The 18,270-nt window shown below is 36.1% G+C and overlaps 1 protein-coding gene across 1 annotated transcript in view; it reads right to left on the reverse strand.

Moving 5' to 3' along the window:
* The window catches only part of EPS15 (epidermal growth factor receptor pathway substrate 15), a 23,945-nt gene extending 6,854 nt beyond the window's left edge, over positions 1–17,091 (reverse strand). The window contains exons 1-11 of the mRNA XM_019474164.1: positions 16,921–17,091; positions 11,835–11,996; positions 11,020–11,217; positions 8,466–8,663; positions 7,831–7,908; positions 7,370–7,460; positions 5,947–5,982; positions 4,952–5,088; positions 3,266–3,335; positions 1,790–1,866; positions 1,103–1,265 (exon numbers count right to left, since the gene is read on the reverse strand). Coding sequence (XP_019329709.1) covers positions 1,103–1,265; positions 1,790–1,866; positions 3,266–3,335; positions 4,952–5,088; positions 5,947–5,982; positions 7,370–7,460; positions 7,831–7,908; positions 8,466–8,663; positions 11,020–11,217; positions 11,835–11,996; positions 16,921–17,091 — 1,381 coding nt within the window. The remainder of the gene's footprint in view (positions 1–1,102; positions 1,266–1,789; positions 1,867–3,265; positions 3,336–4,951; positions 5,089–5,946; positions 5,983–7,369; positions 7,461–7,830; positions 7,909–8,465; positions 8,664–11,019; positions 11,218–11,834; positions 11,997–16,920) is intronic.
* Positions 17,092–18,270: the final 1,179 nt, after the last annotated feature.

The raw sequence follows: 18,270 nt of genomic DNA on the forward strand, positions 1-18,270 counted from the left end.
CCTTGTAGCCACTCCCACACAATGAAGTCAGAAATCCTTTTTTTTTTATTTTAAATAAGGACCACCATAAGAGGAAACACTATCAAACATTTGAATTATCATCACTTGTTATGTCAGCTGTTTTAATGTTATTTGCAATGAAACTGATTACTTGCAAGGCATGAGCATGAACCAGATCTCACATCAACATTAGAAATTAAACAGCTGAGTTTAAACTTCAGTATTAATAATCCTACATTTACTGTGTTCCCCTTCTTTTGAGAAAAGGGATTAATACATATTTAAGTTTCATGCTACACAATTTTCCGAAACACCTTAAGATTGATCCATATAGCGCAATAGTGGAAAAAATGATGCAGTAGTTTTTAAAGGAAATGAAACAAAGGACAGAAACTTAAAAAGGGACTATTAGTAATACATTTTCCAATCTATGCAAAAAAAAAAAAAAAAAGAGAGTGTGAGGGGTCTGTTGTAACATGGGCTTGTTGCAACCACAAGAAGGCGTTGTTATTTTTGATAATCATGGTCTTTTCTGGAAAGCAGAGTGGTTTGTGTCACGGGGTAGGCCAGAGGACTCAGCTATCACTGAACAGAAAACAGCATAGGAAACTTGGGTTTATTACTATTATATTGGCTAGGTTTACTACCACAGACCTCTGGCAAGGCCACCTGGAAAAAGTTAATCTTAAAACCTGAGACAGTCATTTAACCCTATTTAATTCATTTTGCATTAAACCCAGAGGTTTTGCAATGGATAAAACACACTGAAGTCTCACTTTAAGCATAATTTAATGCAAGATTCACAATGTATCACATTAGTAACCATTTAATTTGCAGCCGCGCTAGGTTCTTGCAGATACTTGTAATAACTGAATTTTTTCCTGTTTTCTATATCCTTTCTCTCTTCAAAAAACAAACTATGACCCCCAACACAACGTAAAATTTAACTCTGAGGAAACCACCAACAGATCAGGAACAGACTTGTTTCACATCTTGCTCATTCATTCTAAATTCAGACACTTCACCATCCCCTCATAATTATTGTCCCATTGCCAATATTGAAGAAGCTAATCGTTAACAGCATCTCAGTATCAGCTCTTACCGGGCGGTGGTGGACAGGGCCTTGTGGGAGTTCCTGTTTTAGGGGGCAATGCAGGAGGAACATCCTCATTTTTAGCTGGTGGTTCCTCAAATAAGTTTTTAGTTATGATCACGTTGTTGACAGAACCTGATGTGGAAGAGCTAAAGAGATCCTCGTTGTTGGCCTTCCAACAAAGAAAACAGCAACACACACATTTTCAGTGCAATTCTACTAATACTTTCCCTTCTTTTCAACAATGCAATATTTATTTAGAACTGAAAATTTGGACTAAGACAGAAAGAAAATACTTTGGTTTTAAAAAAATCATCCACATACTCCAGGAGATTGAAAATAAAGAAAAATCAGGAATGGTTAGTGTGTACAGCAATATAAAGTTGAGTGCAGTTATACCTGCAAAAGTAATACTTTTGCTGTTAAACTCAGCAAATTTAAAAAAATAATAATTATAATATCACTTCAAATATACAGAAAATACTCATAAAGCCACAAAGATTACATTGCATTCTTCACAATGGAATTGCAGGACAATTTATTATAAAGACCTCTTTTTAAAGAAAGTCAACCATTATAAATTTCTAGTAGTGGCAAAACTGTAACAACAAAAAACTGTTGGTAGAGACAGTAACCTATGTCTTGTCACTACAGAGTTTCATGCATTTTCTCTGAGTGGCACTAGCTTCATATTACCTTTGACAGCGTGCTAAAGTCAGCAAAGCCACTTCCAAAGGATTCATTTCCAAACAGAGAGGCAAAAGGGTCTGTAGCTAAATACACACAAATCAAGCAAACAGAATGAGATTAGAAGTTAAATATGAAAGAGATTGAAAAAAATCCCACAACAAAAAAGCAACTGTTACATATTTTGCAGCATAGACTAATTCAAGTGAAATATTTTCAGGTGGGCACTTTAAGTTATTAAGTAGCTTTTACAAAAACTTTGTCAACTACCGATTAAGAGTAACAATTCTCCTGAACACAGAGTAATTCAAAAGAAATACTGGTATTCTGGTTTCCTACATTAAAAAAAGTTAAATTCCACAGAAAGTATCAAATAACCATACTACTGGATGTTCTGCTGAGATACATGTATGTATACACACAGAGGTATTTTTTGTGTGCATACATCCATAAATATACATACACGTATACATATATAAAAGAACATGAACAAGAGCTCACTTCTGACTGTAGGCCCACTTGTGGAGTAAAGTATCTAAACCTCATATCACTTCAATCCACTGAAAGTATCAAATAACCATACTACTGGATGTTCTGCTGAGATACATGTATGTATACACACAGAGGTATTTTTTGTGTGCATACATCCATAAATATACATACACGTATACATATATAAAAGAACATGAACAAGAGCTCACTTCTGACTGTAGGCCCACTTGTGGAGTAAAGTATCTAAACCTCATATCACTTCAATCTAATCCAACAGTACCCTTTCATTCTTATGTGCCTCAAAATATGTAAAAACTGCTATTCTACTGTAAAGCAAGAAGTGCAGTTTTCTTTACCAATACTCACTTCTGCATCTCCAGAAAATGGCATTTTTTCCTACAATTAAACTGAACAGGTTTACAGTGTGAAATCACATGTGGATTCATGTTTTGGATTACCATTTGCCAGTGTAATCTGGGAAAACAGTGTATCGGAGTCTTCCCTAAAACATCTTTAGCCCTCAAATGAGGAAGGGTCACAGCAAAACAAAAGGAGCAAACTTTTACTGTTAAGTTCTTGATTAAGTAGTTATTCTATCCCACATCTCCTCTCGTAGCACAAAACTATCTTGTATGTTACTTAGAAAGTGACATGAAATCTCTAAAAACAACCCTAACAGGTACCAGTACAAACCATTCAAATAGTCCAAACACTTAGATCAGGATATTTCACCAGTTTTAGGTAAGGCAGAGGAACATTTTTGCAGAATCAGTCTTCAGTGATATGCATTAAAGATAATGAGACAGTTTTGTTTTATAAAAATACCCCCCCTGCAAACTTGCACTTTATGTCATACTTTATAGAAAAATTCAGAAAACGTAGGAAATCCCTAAAATGCTCCATCACACATTCAGTTAAAAGACTGGAAACAAAAATAAGCAAAAGCAAATAAAATAAAACCCAAGAAGTCTGATGTGTATAATCTACTTTTACCTAGATCATTTGATGTAGTAACAGTTGTTCCACCAGGAGCAAAAGGGTCATTCTTCTTCGATATCTCTGTCTAAAATAAAAAATTCCTTTGGAGGGAAACTTGTTTTTCAGCTGAAAAGATTCCTTCTTCTAAGAATACAATCACGATTTATTTCCGTTTAGAAGTTTTAAGATAAAGTATTTTGGACGTAGCTTTTATCAGCATCAGTAAACAAGTCTGTTACAGAAACTCCTCCTCAGAACTGTGATTAATACTTCCAAAGGATGGAATAAAGGTACAATATGTGCAACATACTTGGTAACCACTAATTTAAAATTTAAGAATATCTAACACTCATTTTGGTCTCAGATTTCTACAACCAGAGCCATCTTCATGAAGATATAACTACAAGATATCAACACCACAAAGGTGTGGTAAAGCTTTTCGGATGAATGCATAACTTAACTTCAGTTCAGAAACACAGATCTCGCAAGAATCAACTGCTAATCTCACACCACAGCTCTGACCCTTTTTCAATTTTTTTTTTCTCTTCTGTACTTCTGTTATTATCAGACTGTAATATGACCAAGAATTGGTTATATTAGAATATTAAGACTTGGCAAAGGATAGTGTACTGATTAAGTATTAAAGATTGTAGAAAACTAATTTTTAAGGTTGGAGGTGTAGGCTGTGGTGTGTAATATGACCTCGAGATCTGCATAATGTGCACACCATGTGGAAGGACAACACTACTGTTAGGTGCAGTGATTTCTCACTATCATGGCTGGGGGGGGGGTGGGGGGGGGGCGCGACAGCCACTTAACTTCCTAATCCTCATGTATCTTTAATTTTTATATATGTATACACATATTTTATACACAAACAAAATTGGAAGTGAGGCATGAACAGAAGCAGCACTGAGAGGGAAAGGAGATGGCAAAAGGATGGAGACAAACTTATGACGTGAAGAATTTCAGCTTCTTAGATTAAGTGTTTGTCTATCAGCCCTAAATATTACCTCATCTTCATCAAGTTCTATCCTACATCAAAGGTTTCATGCCCAACTCCACTTTCTTAGAGGCTCAAGACTAATCAATAACTGCTCAGTTATAATGTGAACAGCTAAAAGTTACACCTAAGTACACTGGAAAGAGGTACCTTCAGTAAGAATCTCCACATTATGAGAGGGCTTCAATGACTCTTACTAAAAAAAAACCACAACAAAACCCAAACAACAAATACCTATAGAACAACTTGACTTTTCAGAGGGGAAACCCCATACCACATCAGATTTCAGATAAGATATAGAACATACTTATTGATCCTGTAAGCTTTGGAAGGAAAAGTCAAGTGTCTCAACATAACTTGGCGAGATGAATCTTGGGTTTCTTTGAATGTTTAGTAAGTTCCACCAGCTACCAATAGAGCTTAGTTCATTATTCTCAAATGTTCTTATCTGTGGAGCAATGAAGCTCCACACTGAAACATTTTAAAAATGTTTTTATTTTTACTTCTATTGCATCTGTGACTATTTCTAGAAAATAGGACACAAAAAAAAGACAAGACAGAGCCATGGGGTAAGAGGGAACCTTTTATCTATATGATTTCTGAGTATCAGCATTTCAAGGCATGTCCAAATGTACAGAATAGGTTATTTTGTCCAAATCATATATAGAAGGAAGTAAAAGGTATGCTATCAAACCTACTGTGATATTATGACTGTTGTCTGCAGTGCTAAATGGATCAGTGCCAGCAGTCACAAAAGGATCAGTGGAGGATTGTTTGAAAAAACAGTCAGCTGCAAAAGGATCTGAGCCTTTGAAGGGATCACCACCAAAGGGATCTAAAAAGTAAACATCTCATTAACATTTCTGCTAGCTTTACTTAGCTTGGTATCTTACAAACTAAACATTATATTGCTTTTCTCATACTGCAGGAAGGTAACACATTTAAGACCAAGAATCTTTGAAGTATGAAATTCATCTGTGAATAATTTGTATTCTGTGATTCAAAACATTAGGCAAGCCAACGTTTTCTGCATATCATGAAAACTTTGGATGGTGCCAATGGTTCAGTTCCTGAATCATCTGAGCATATAGGTTCTTTAGCCAAGCCCCCCTAAAAATGAAGCATTTTACAAAACCCAATGTTTTTCAGAACTCTCCTACCCTCCTCTCCTTTACTCCCCAAACACAATTGATGTTTTCTTATTTGACACTTGGTGCACAATGCTATTTTGCTATAGCCTTCCTACTGGCCATTTTGCTTTTTTGTCACCAATAACTCCATTCAGGACCAAGCAAGTAACGCAATGACACTGCCTATACCAGCCGTCTAAATAGAGACTTCCCACCATTTTCAATATTTAGTGCTAAAGAAAGTTGGTAAGTTAAGGGCCTTTAAAAGAGTATAGTCTTACTATTTTGCATATAAAACAAGCAGCAAGAGTTTGGGGCCTTCTGTTCACCACCTTCACATACTTAAATCCCAACTAAGGAGACTTCCAACAGCAAGAGAGATGTTCACTGGCAATGGGCTTCTCTGAAAAGCTTTAACACAACTGGCCAGCTGCTACTGCTATATATCCATCCTATGGTGACTTTTTGGGTCATTTCCACCTTTTTTGTGCTGAAAGTGGCGACACTTTTCCCCAGGATTCGTTTAGAAAAACAAACACATTAAAAGTTACAAAGTTACTTACCAATTTTCCCAAAAGGGTCATCTTTGAAAGGATCACCTGTTAAAAAAAAAAAAAAAAAAAAAAGAGTGACTTGTAGCTTTTTATCATAAAGCATGTACTGAGTTGAAGTATTTCAGATACAAACTCATTTCTACAGCTAGAATTTAAACAACTCTCACTCACAGGAATAGTTTCACTATTTGCAGTGGAAATACAAGAGCTAGCATTAGATGAAGCAAATATTCATCAAGTAGCTCATTACCAGCATGAAATACACACAAAAGCAGCCTGATCTCAAAGATGCATTTCTGTTGACTATTGTCAATAAACACCCACATTATGCAGTATTTACTACCATGGTAATCCAGGCTTAACCACTGATAGAAGCTTAGTCCCAGTTTTGATAATTCTCACAGGTGTCATGGATGGTACCTCCTAAGTGTTCATTTCTGTACTGGACGCATGGTCCCAACTACATCAGTTCTACTCCCTCATCTACATTGGAGAGACATAGGTATACTGTCTCTTAGCTGTAGGTATCTAGCCCTGAACATACTGAGCACACAAAGCCCAAAAGGCTGGCTACTAACAGACATACCTTTCTCCTCTGAAAGGCTGTGTCATGTGCTGTAAAAGTAGGATCACTTCAATATAAACAAAAATCAAGCAATATTTACACAGAAACATTCAAGGTGTTTTAAATTAGTTTAATTTATTCATTAAAAGTATTAAATCTGCACTGACATTCTTTCAGAAGCCAAGTGATCTGAAACATTTAGCTTATTTTCCTTTTGGAGCGATACTAGCTAAATTGATTAGACTACATTAATATATTACATGCTTTCAGAATCAACGTGGCTGAAAACATCTGCTTCAGCAGTTAATTCAAATTAACTCCCCTTCTCCAAGTGGCTCCATATAGACAGATCACTTCTTCCAACATAAAAGAAAAAATAAAATCAGAGGAACAGCATTCGTAAGCAGCAAGTTCTTAAAATAAAGCATAGCACTTCCACAAGACAAACAGATGGTGCAGTTCCACATTACCTTTTTCTGACTGCCAAACTCACCATAAGTAGGCCACAGCCATTCATTCTCAAGCACCCACACCCTCCCCACACCACAGCTCACTGAACACTCAGTTGATCTGTTTGTGGATCTGTGCTGCAAATTAAGGGTGGGTGGGAGGTAAGAGAGGTACTCAGGAAGAGTGGTGAGGGAAAGCTGCAATTTTCACAGCTAATTAGAAAGTCCAGATGAAGGAAGGTGAAACATCCTGGAACTCTCATTTCCATTTTTGTAACACTGTTGGCTCCACACTCCTGTCACTCAAACACCTTCACATTTATTCTATAAAGAGCAGTTCCAAGGTGAAGATTAGTCTGAGATGTGTTCATACAAGACCTGTTTCTGCAAATCTGCACTTAGAGAAAAGTCTACTTACTGCCAACAAAAGGGTCAGACTGGAAGAACTCTAAGCTGGCTTCAGAAACTAGATCAGGCAACGGATGAGATTCAGCATCAAATGGATCTTCCTGGGCAATGCAAAAGAAGTAGAGAAAGGTATTAAATTTTTAATACATGCAGGACAGAAAACACTTACGTCATCTTGTGTTACCATTTAGTAGTTTCTTAAGCTAAAAAAAAAAAAAAAAAAAGACACAGCTAGGATTCTACATAATTCATCAATGGAGATCCAAAATATTTCCCAACAACCTGCCTGCTATATATGAGATGAAATGTTTTCATAACATCACACTCTAAATAAAAACAATAAGAAGTGACTTATTGTCACTATAAAATAAGGTATTTCTCTGTTGTTCTACGACCATGATGCAAGCCTGAAAGAGTTTATCCAGGACTTTTTAATTTACTTTTTCCTCCCCCAGATCTGAACAAACTCACTTTTTTGGTAATGGTTGCAGCTGGGGTCTCTTTCTCTTCTTCCACAACAGAGGCTGTTGTTTCAGGGCTATTCCTCATCTACATAAGGATAAAAGCAATTCACCGTAAATAAGTAAACAGAAGACTACAGAATATAATTTTAAGTATTAAATAGCTAAAAGAATATATTAAAGGATACTTCAGTATGTTCCATAATAAGTATGAACCTCTTGAAGTGTTCCATAAACCTTGTGAAAGTTTAAAAAAAAAAAAAAATCAAGAATCTACTGGGACATAAGGAGGGACATTTAAAGCAAGACAGCTTTAGATTTTCTGTACTATTCCTTATTCCATTCTTGTTGCACCAACTGGAGACAGCTGCTCTCCTTTAATGTTAATTCTACTATTCAATTTATGATATTTTGCTTTGGAAACAAATACAGAAAAAATTTTATTGCCACTTTCCAGCCAAGCTAAAATTGCCTCCTTTTCTGCTTATCAACTTCCAGATTGCTGAAACATAGTCCCTCAGAATAACACCCTGAAATTTCACTTGTGCAAGTGTTTAAAAACATAATCAATCTCGATACATTCTTAACTTATTCCAACTTCACAGCTGCATTGCATCATGATGAAGCAGGCAAAACACTACTTACTGGAGACACACTGTTTATTTGTTCATCTTCTGCTATACTTTCCCTTTCAGCATTCTCATTAAGGTTAGAAGTTTCACTGCTGCTGTTGCTAAGACTAGAATGATCCACAGTTCCATTAACAAGTGTATTATGTGGCTGAGAGTGCCAACTAAATTGGTTATTTTCCAATTCTTTCAGCTCAAGAAGTTTTGTCTGCACCTGTAAAAAGAAATAAATGTATATGCATCCGTATGGCAGTACACAGAAGCTAGTATATGACCATGCCCTCTTAAACATAAGATGGAAGTTATATGTCTGAAATTCTTATTTTCAAAAGCAAATGTAATAAAAACCATGTTCTTTCAATCAAAGGGTGAAATTTGAGAGATAAGCACAAATATGATTTAGAAGAGGTATAATGTAGCTGAAGGACAGACCTGAGAACCTTCTCCTGCCAAGGAAGCAGACTGCATCACTGGCAACACCAAGACTTGTTGCTTTGTTTCTACTTAAACTCATAAGAAGAGTTGCAAAGCTTTCAGGGTTTTTTTTGTTTGTTTGGGATTTTTTTTGTTGGTGGTGTTTGGTTTTTTTTAATTACGCATTTGCAATTGCCTTAAACTCTAAATTAAAAAGGCTGCTTTATCAGAATTCTCATCTTCCAAGAAAGAAAGTTACAAATTCATTATCTTTTCCCACCTGACTTTTGAAGTCTACAAAATCCACAGTATATCTTCCTAAGCAGACAGTTAGATCCACATATTATTATTTCAGCAATATGCTTAATGCAGTGCCTCACAGCGAACATTTACAACCAACCTGCCAGTTATGAAGGAATTATTGGATTTGGCAGATTATGCAGAAGGATGAACAAAGTTCAGATATTTAGGTGTCTAAATCCCACTGACTTCTGCTAGTTCAGTCACCTAATAGTTTTCATTGCCTTGCACGTCACAAGTCAGGTGGCAGCAAAGACAACACCAGGTGTCTTTCAAATACACTGACCTCAGACCAACCATTATCTAATCTTGCCTAAAGCACCTATTGTTCATTGTTTGTGAGCCAAGAGCAATAAAATCATGAGTACTAATATAAAACCTATAAAAAACTATTTGTAGTACAGTCAAGCATAAACATTTGTATTATCAGCCTCAAATCTGTTCATCACAAGTACCTCTTGTTAGTATATTAATATTGAAATAGCACAACCTTCTCTCTACCTGTGATGAAACAATGGAAAACCCATTTGTTTACTTCTCAGTTTCTAAACCTCAAAGCCAAATTCAAAAATTATGAATACGTTGTAAGGCTCTTCAACAGAAGAAAGTGTTCTTGCGTGAACTCTAGCAGTGGAAGTCTTAAAAAAAAAAAATTGTTAACAAGTTACAGACATGAAACATGTGAAATGACCAACCCAAAAGTCAGCAATTTCTAGGGTTCAAAGTTAATAGGAAGGCTTTTTGTTTTGTTTTAACTTGATAACGATGTGACTCTGGCTAATATATTAGACAGCTGGCGAGCCAGAGAAGAATGATGAGGAAAGGGTATGCAAGCAAACCCATCACTGAAGTAATAATAAATCACTGATTACAGATAGGAGCTGGAAGTGTTCCTTTAACATAACGGCAGACAACTCAAAGCACAGTTCTGTGCTTAAAAACCAGTGCAGCCATCTCTGCTTCTCAGTATCTAGTCTCAATCCAATTTATTCTTACACTCACCTTACTTTCCCCCTTCAACAATGCACTAAGTAAATCTTAGTAATTTTATACTTGCTTCACAGCAATTAAAGAATAGTGAGAGTGCGCCCCAGGCCATGGCTGAGGAAGAAAGCTAAAATAACTACTGGACACAGAATTTAAACGTGCATTATCCATTTTTCATTCATTACCTTAAGATAAATTATTTAGGAAGTATAATAAATTAATCCCTTTTTATTAACAAAACTTGGAGAAAAATCACAAAGTATCTTGAGTGACTTGAGTCAACCTCTAAGAATCCTAACAACTACTAGCACAGAACACATGTGTAAGCAACTGAAGACATGAGCAAACAGTGAAGAAAAAAGAAAACAACGCCTTCCCCTTAAGAAAAACCACACCAAAGGTTGTCAGCTAAAAAAAAAATTTTTTTTTTGTCTTCCACATTGCCTTACTGAAAACAATGCACAGTAAATCTTAGTAATTTTATACTGACTTCACATCAATTAAAGAATAGTGAGAGCACGCCCCAGGCCATGGCTGAGGAAGAAAGCTAAAATAACTACTGGACACAGAATTTAAACGTGCATTATCCATTTTTCATTCATTACCTTAAGATAAATTATTTAGGAAGTATAATAAATTAATCCCTTTTTATTAACAAAACTTGGAGAAAAATCACAAAGTATCTTGAGTGACTTGAGTCAACCTCTAAGAATCCTAACAACTACTAGCACAGAACACATGTGTAAGCAACTGAAGACATGAGCAAACAGTGAAGAAAAAAGAAAACAACGCCTTCCCCTTAAGAAAAACCACACCAAAGGTTGTCAGCTAAAAAAAAAATTTTTTTTTTGTCTTCCACATTGCCTTACTGAATTTATTTCCTGTTGTGAATCCTGCAGATGTTGCTGAAGGGGTCCCAGCTGTGCTTTCCCAGACTCTATGCAATGCTCAAGCTCTGCAGTTTCTTGCTGCAGGCGACTCAGCTCCTCTTGAGCTTTGGTCAGTTCATCTTCATATGCTGAAATCTTTGATTCCTGGCTTGTTATTTCAGCCTTCAGCATGGCAATCTAAAGCATCAACAAATATTTCAAAGCCAAATAAAAAAAAACCACCTCCAAACGCATCCATATACTCTTATTTATGACCAGAAAAAGTAAAAACTTCATAGCTATTGCAGAGATTACAGATCATACCTGAATGAAAGGTTAATTCCCTTTCGGTCTCAATAAGATCATCATATTCTAGCTGTTTTCCTGTCCAACACAGATATTTCTAATACTGAAAATATGATTTTAGACCTTAAAGAAATACTACAGCTTTATATTAGAAAAAAATCTACGTAACCATAAGATGATTTTTTTTAAACTGCTAACAAATCAATCCCAATAATTAGTGCTTCTAATTACACTTATATTGCATTATAATTTTGCATTATTTGTTTGCACTTAACTTTATTTGTGTGCAAGTATATCCCAGTATATTTGCTGACACACTGATACTAAATTAGGAGGTCACTGAAATGAGTGACATTATTTCCTATTCTCTGTTGGTCACAAAATCTTGACACTCAGCCTGTTTATTCGTTAAAGTTTTTTCTCCTGCCCCAACAACTGTAACACTGGAAGGCTAAGTTCTTCAAAATGAGGCATTTACTCTTTCAATGGCCTTAGCCACTAGACTTTACCAAATGGGCCTCCTCTGCACACTTCTGCCTGATATCATTAAGTTGCTCTTCCAACTTGGCCTTCTGCTCATCAAGATCATTAAGGACTTCCTGTGCTTCCTGTTTCTGAGCTTGCAGCTTTTGCAGATTACTGCTTTCCCGCTTTACTTCATCTTGTAGATCCTGGAATAAAACAGATTAGCTTTGCATTTGTTCCCTCTTTCTGCCTAACCACTAAATTCCACAGTATAAACTGCATTACTAACTCAGATTTCAAAGTATCAACAAATTATCTTTCAAAAGCTAGCATTTGTAACATGTCAGACAAGCAAGTATTCTCAAATTCTAATTCTAAGACAAAAATAATCAGGTTATTTGCTTTTTCTTTTCTTTAGTAAAAAGAATCTCACTGAAATATTGAAGATTATGCATCAACAGAGAGATTAACTGTTTTACTCACAGGGAGGTTAGGGTTTCATTTTGAATTTAGAAGTTGTCTTTATTCAGGCTGCTACATTGTCTCTGTCCTATGTTTTAGCAATATGTTTTACTGAGTTCCTTAACAACAGAAATTATTTATTCCGCTCCTTCCCCCTTCCAAAAACACATGGCCAAAAATAGGAACTTGTTTTAGCAACATGGTAAAGGACCAAACCGGTGCATTATTAACCTAAATGCACTCCCTTCTAGAGCCTCCCTGCCTCTGATTTTGCAAAAATCAGCCAAAACCTTATTTTCCATGTAACAGTACTGGTAAGAAATGCACACTCCATACACAACAATATGGCATCTTTTAATTTATGAAACAGCAGTAAGTATGCATCTTGCGTTCTAAGTACATTAAGTAGCATCATATGATAATTAGTTCATTTCCGAGCAACAGGAATGGTTATACTTCAACAAACTGTAGAGATAACATTGAAAAAACATGTCAAGAAAAGAATTTAGGAAGAAGAAAGAATTGTCAAAGTCAAGAGGAAGAGATAATACAGGGAGATCAAAAAGGATTTATATTAAAGGAAAAGTATTAGATGAAAAGAGAAGAATGCAGCCTTTCCAAGAAAATGCGGTAATTGAAGGAAGAATCATGAACGACAGTAAAAAACAAATAGAGATGAAAAGAAAATTAAGGAGGATAAAAAACAAGCTGACATGAATTTCTGATTAGATCATACATTCGTGTGCTACTCTAAGCTAAGATCCTGTTGTCCTTTTTTAGATATGTTTTGTTTGGGTTTTTTTTTTGGTGCAGGAGATAGTTTATCCACGTGTGCTAACACCTCCAGATAATCAGGACAAAAAAGCCAGACAGAAATAGAAAGGCATATGGTGCAGCAGTCAGATGCTAGGGAAATAGGTAACCTCAAGACAACTAGAAGACTACCTAAAGAAACATCATAGATGCTTTTATGAAAACAAAACCAAAACAATAAACCAAACAAAATAAAACACAAAACACGAAAAAAAAAAACAAAATCAAATTTGAAGTTCAGTAAAGGGTATATGACTGATGTACAGCAGTCAGACTAGGTGAATTACTGGTTATTTCTAATCTGAAAGACAAACCAGCGTGCACACAAAAAGCTCTTACAGCAGCTACTGACTTGGATAATTGGGACACTCTTGATCCATTCATTTTTTACATTGCTTTGAAAAGCAAGTATCAGCTGACACTCAACACAAGCAATGGGGGAAAAAGTAACAGCTTAAAGTGATTTCAGTCTCCTTTCTTCGAAACGAAGCAAGAATTCACATACGCACAATATAGATCACCTCCACTCTTGCTACTGTTCATTGAATCCCAATGTCTGTCCCAGGCACAGCAGCAGAGAAGCACTGAAGAGACCTGACTAAGCCTGATGGCTCCCGGAAGAGAAAAAGAAGGAAAAAGTCCAACCAAACCCAAAACCCAAACACGCTGACATAACCACTCCAAAATTAAAGGTCAGAGTAGATACAATACACAGAACTGGGGCTAATACTCAAAGATACATCTTCATGAAATAAACCAGGCTCCAATGAAGCTTTGATTTCAAAGAACCCCCTCAGCAGAGAAGCAGCATCTTAATGTTCAAGCACTGAATGAGATTCTATATGAAAACCATTAACATATTTGAGGTGGTACAAACTAGCATTTTTATGGTAATTGTAATCCTTGTATTAGATTTACAATTGTAACTCTCCATGCTAACGTAGTGTAGAACAAGGAAAGGCTAAAGATCTGTATTTCCACAGATAGACAATGGATTTAATAACTTGCCAGTCTGTACTTCACCAAATGATTCATGTGTTAAGAAGTGTTAAGCCTAAAACAGCACAGAAAAGTTAAACTTCACTGACTTTCTAATGGCTTTGGTGCACTGCAACAAACCAAGAATAGGGAAAATCCAATGCTGAGTGGGATACTCGGCATAAATCTGTTTAAGAAAACTCAGGCCAACAAGGAGATCAAAAGGCTAGAAGAGAAGGCCAGAAACATTCTGGACTACTTGGAAGGCCACAGTCCCAAAATACCTTTCACTTTTTTCCCCTCTTCTCTGAAGCAGTGTCTCACATGCAGTTATATTTTTTTTCCCCAATTGATGCAAACATATATTATGCTTTGTTCAGGAGTTACATGCATTTGTTCTAAAAATTTCTCTACGAAGTTTCAGTGTCCCATTGAAAAGCAAAACAGAGACCTTTTGACTTCATGTCAATAAAATTCTAGGGAACAAGTGGTAATTGTTGGAAAAGTCAGGAGAATCACCACTTATTTCAGAGTCTTAGCAGGTAGACTGACAAACCATGTCCATACATGTGAAAAGCTAGATGGAAGATGAGTTTTGTGAACGTGCCCAAAAGCCCATTGCTTGAGGCAGTGTCTAGCCACTGAGGCACACTGTCCTTCAACATCTGTCTAGAAGAGCAGGCTGGTGGTGAGAGAGCAAGGGGACAGCAAAGTAAAGGCACTTTCAGATGCCACTTGGTATGTGGTCAAAAACTAATGTTTTAGCTACACATTAACTCTGTAAAACAAAGTTCTCTACTGCCAAGAACATTTCATATGAGTTTATTAGTCCCATATTTAGAGGAAAATGCTAATCCAATCACAGAGTAAGTTAAGGAAATGGTGCCTTAGAGGTCTCCTGATCTTTGTTACTCTGCCTATACCTTTTCAAGAAAAAACACTCCCTAATCTTTGGTACTAAAGAGCTGATATTTTAATAAGCACATTAAAACCCACCAGTATGCTATGTTTTCCCTCCAACTCTTTTTCTGTCCTTACTTTTTAGTATCTATTTACATAGTATACAAATTATTTTATAGAAGAAAAACTGTCATTCTTTCCCTCCTCCCATACAAGTCTGTCCAACCCATCAGACCGTGGCTATATTTGAGATGATAATTTGTGTCCATGGAAGTAATTCTGGCGTCAGAAACCCTGGAGCGTGATGCCACAAAACTAGCTTGATCCAAGGTGGCAGATTAGAACACACTGGGTTTGTGCACCATCTTTAGAAATGTCACCATTAGAATAAAACCAGAAGAAAAAAGCATGATGTAAAGATATTCTTAGTCTGTCACCACTATTCTCTGAAGTTCCAGAAAGTTTCCTGAAACATGCAGGTCCTCCAACATTCAGGAGCAAGAAAGGGACCAGAGATAAAGGGCCACCAGCTTAAATAAATGCTGCAGCCATATCCTATTTGATCCTGATGGTTTCTCATTTTTCTGACAAGCCAGTAAGACTGTTCCTTCTCTGCAGACTGGCAGAACTCTATAACTCTGTAATTAACAAGGGACAAATAGCCTGTGCGATCACTAAGAGGTTAAGGACCCAAGACAGTTGCTTCCAACATTACTGCTCTAGATACAATGACTTAATTCTGTGATGCTGCTGACTATCAAACACTAAACATATGCAGATGACACTAATACTGTAACATTAAAGGTAAGGTTTTTATTTAGCTTTATATACCTTTTGTGCAAAGACACCAGAGAACTCAACCTTCACACGAACACACACAGATTCCAGAACACACTAACAAAATCATCCTGTGTGCAAAACCAGGAATACCCGTAAGAATTTTTAACAGTGTGAAAAGGCAATCTGCAGAGTGGGGAGGGGAATGACCGCTGCATGCATGGACAGAATCACAGACATGGGCAACTTCTGTATGCATTCCTGCAGCTGCTGAATCTGGCTGCCATCGTGACTAACAGGCCAGCTTCTGATTATCTTCTGAAAGGTCAGACTATTAATTATCATCCAGGCTTTAAGGATATTAAATAGCCAAGCACAAAATTCATAAACGGTTGTAACCCATTGGCTCTTTTTCTGCCCAATACAAAGTAAAATGCAGAAATCCTGCATTATTTGCTCTTAATCAAATAAAGATTATTTAAAATAATAAAGATTCCTAAAATAAATGTAAGTGATCAGATATCACACTGAAGCTTTTTCTTAAAGCAGCAACTCCAGCTGCTTAAAATTTAATTGAAATATTGCTTTGCAGCATTTAATTCAGGGCTTGGCTAGACTGTTAGCACCCTAAACACTGATGCTGACTGTGTAATTTTTAATCCCTGTAAAACACTTATAAAATTTAAATTTTCCAATATTCTGGAAATTCAAAGTCATCCTTATAAATAAAAATCAAACAGATAATTTTTAAGATTCACTTATGTTACGCAAAATTAACTTGAGGCAACATTCCTCTCAAGCTGGTAATTACTGTGACTCTTAAGAAGCAGCCCCATATACAAGCCCTTTTAATTCAGACACTTAAGTTTATTAATTTGCAGTGCTACAGCATCTTTAGTTTTAATTATACATTAGGCAGCCTTGCTAAAAAACAAAAAAGAAAAAATCTATTATTTTGTAATATTTTTCATGCAGTCTACATATCCTAGGAGCTCACGCATTTATATAAATATACACACCCACACCAACTCACATTCATATAGAAAATACATTTCAAAGTACACTCTTTTTCCTAGCCACCAATTTTTTTCTTTTCACTGAGTAAGTGATGTGATCTAAAGACTCAGTAATCCCACTGCCATTAAAGCACCGCATGGTGCAATATCAGGTGTCCGAACAATAATTTTGTGTCTTATTTACCTGGACCTCACTCGTCCTCTGCTTGATGGTATCTTCTTTCTCCTTCAGATCTTGCTCTACATTATTCTTTTCCCTAGAAGACCAGCAAACAATGCAAGAATACTTAAGAACATCAGCTACAGCAGGTACAGTTATCCAGCCCCCTAAGCCTGTATCTCTCTTTAAATACATTGTGAAACATTAAACACAAAAGATGTAAGGGATTTCTGCTTTCCAAATTATTTACAAGACAGAAGCCCACATAAGTGTTCTGCATAAAAAAACCCGTCTTTTCACCCAACTGCACTTCAGTGATAAGAATGGCTCAAAAATGGAAGGGGGCGGGAGGGAGAAATCAATGAAATACTGTCTCCAGTGATCTCACTGTTGCTATGGAGCACTTGTCTAATGAAAACTGCTGGGAAAAGTGGGAGGGATTGCATCAGATTCCATCTATTAACCCCTGCAAACACAGTAATTCCTATGCTAACAGCAGCTAGAAAACATTTCCAGCAGGCCAATCTAGCTGATTAATGAACTTTGCCTAACAGATTTTAGATATATCTGTTGGTAAGCTCAGCCAGAAGAAGAAAGGTTAGCTTGCTGTAATCACTATCTGCTCAGAGACTCCATGCATAGTTATTTGCTGTGTCATATCAAGTCTGTCTCTACAGACATTTATTCAAGACTACTGATGACAGGGGAATTATCATCAATAAATTCTTGGCAGTCAGACATAACAATAGCTTTAAGAAAGGGGAAAAAAACAACATACAACTCAGAAGTGTTACGGTTTAAAAAAAAAAAATCAGGAGTGTTTATCTCTAGACAGTATATGGAATCTTTTCTCCTTTCACAGATGCAGAAAAGCATTAAGCTTTACCGTTTTAACACTACCTTCTGTATACAGATATTTACTTTCATAAAGATTTTGTTAATAAATTAGCACACACATTAAAAGTTAGATTTTGAACAATGATAAACCTAATGTTTCTAAATGAAATACCATAGTGAAAAGCTACCAAATTATATTACTAGTGTATATTGAAATTAAGGTAACTTCGTATTTTAATAGCAGCAGATTGGTAATCAATCTAAAACTATTCATCTTATTGTTTACTCTTATCTAATACAGAAGAAAGCATTTCTGTCTCCAAAGTAAAGCAGCTCTACTCTAAGTTCTCTTTACTCAAGCTGAAGAATTATTGTTTACTGCTAAACCACATACAATGGAAAATAAAAAGGATCCAGATGTCACAGATCTTAAATGAACATTTGCTCTGAAAAATAATTACTACAGATTATGTTCTGCTATTATTTATCTCAGTATCTGATTAAAGAGCAACTTGCTGATTGTGCCCAAAGGGAAGG

The sequence above is a fragment of the Aptenodytes forsteri genome, unplaced genomic scaffold (assembly GCF_000699145.1).
Source record: "Aptenodytes forsteri isolate BGI_AS27 unplaced genomic scaffold, ASM69914v1 Scaffold119, whole genome shotgun sequence".
Taxonomy (NCBI): Eukaryota; Metazoa; Chordata; class Aves; order Sphenisciformes; family Spheniscidae; genus Aptenodytes; species Aptenodytes forsteri.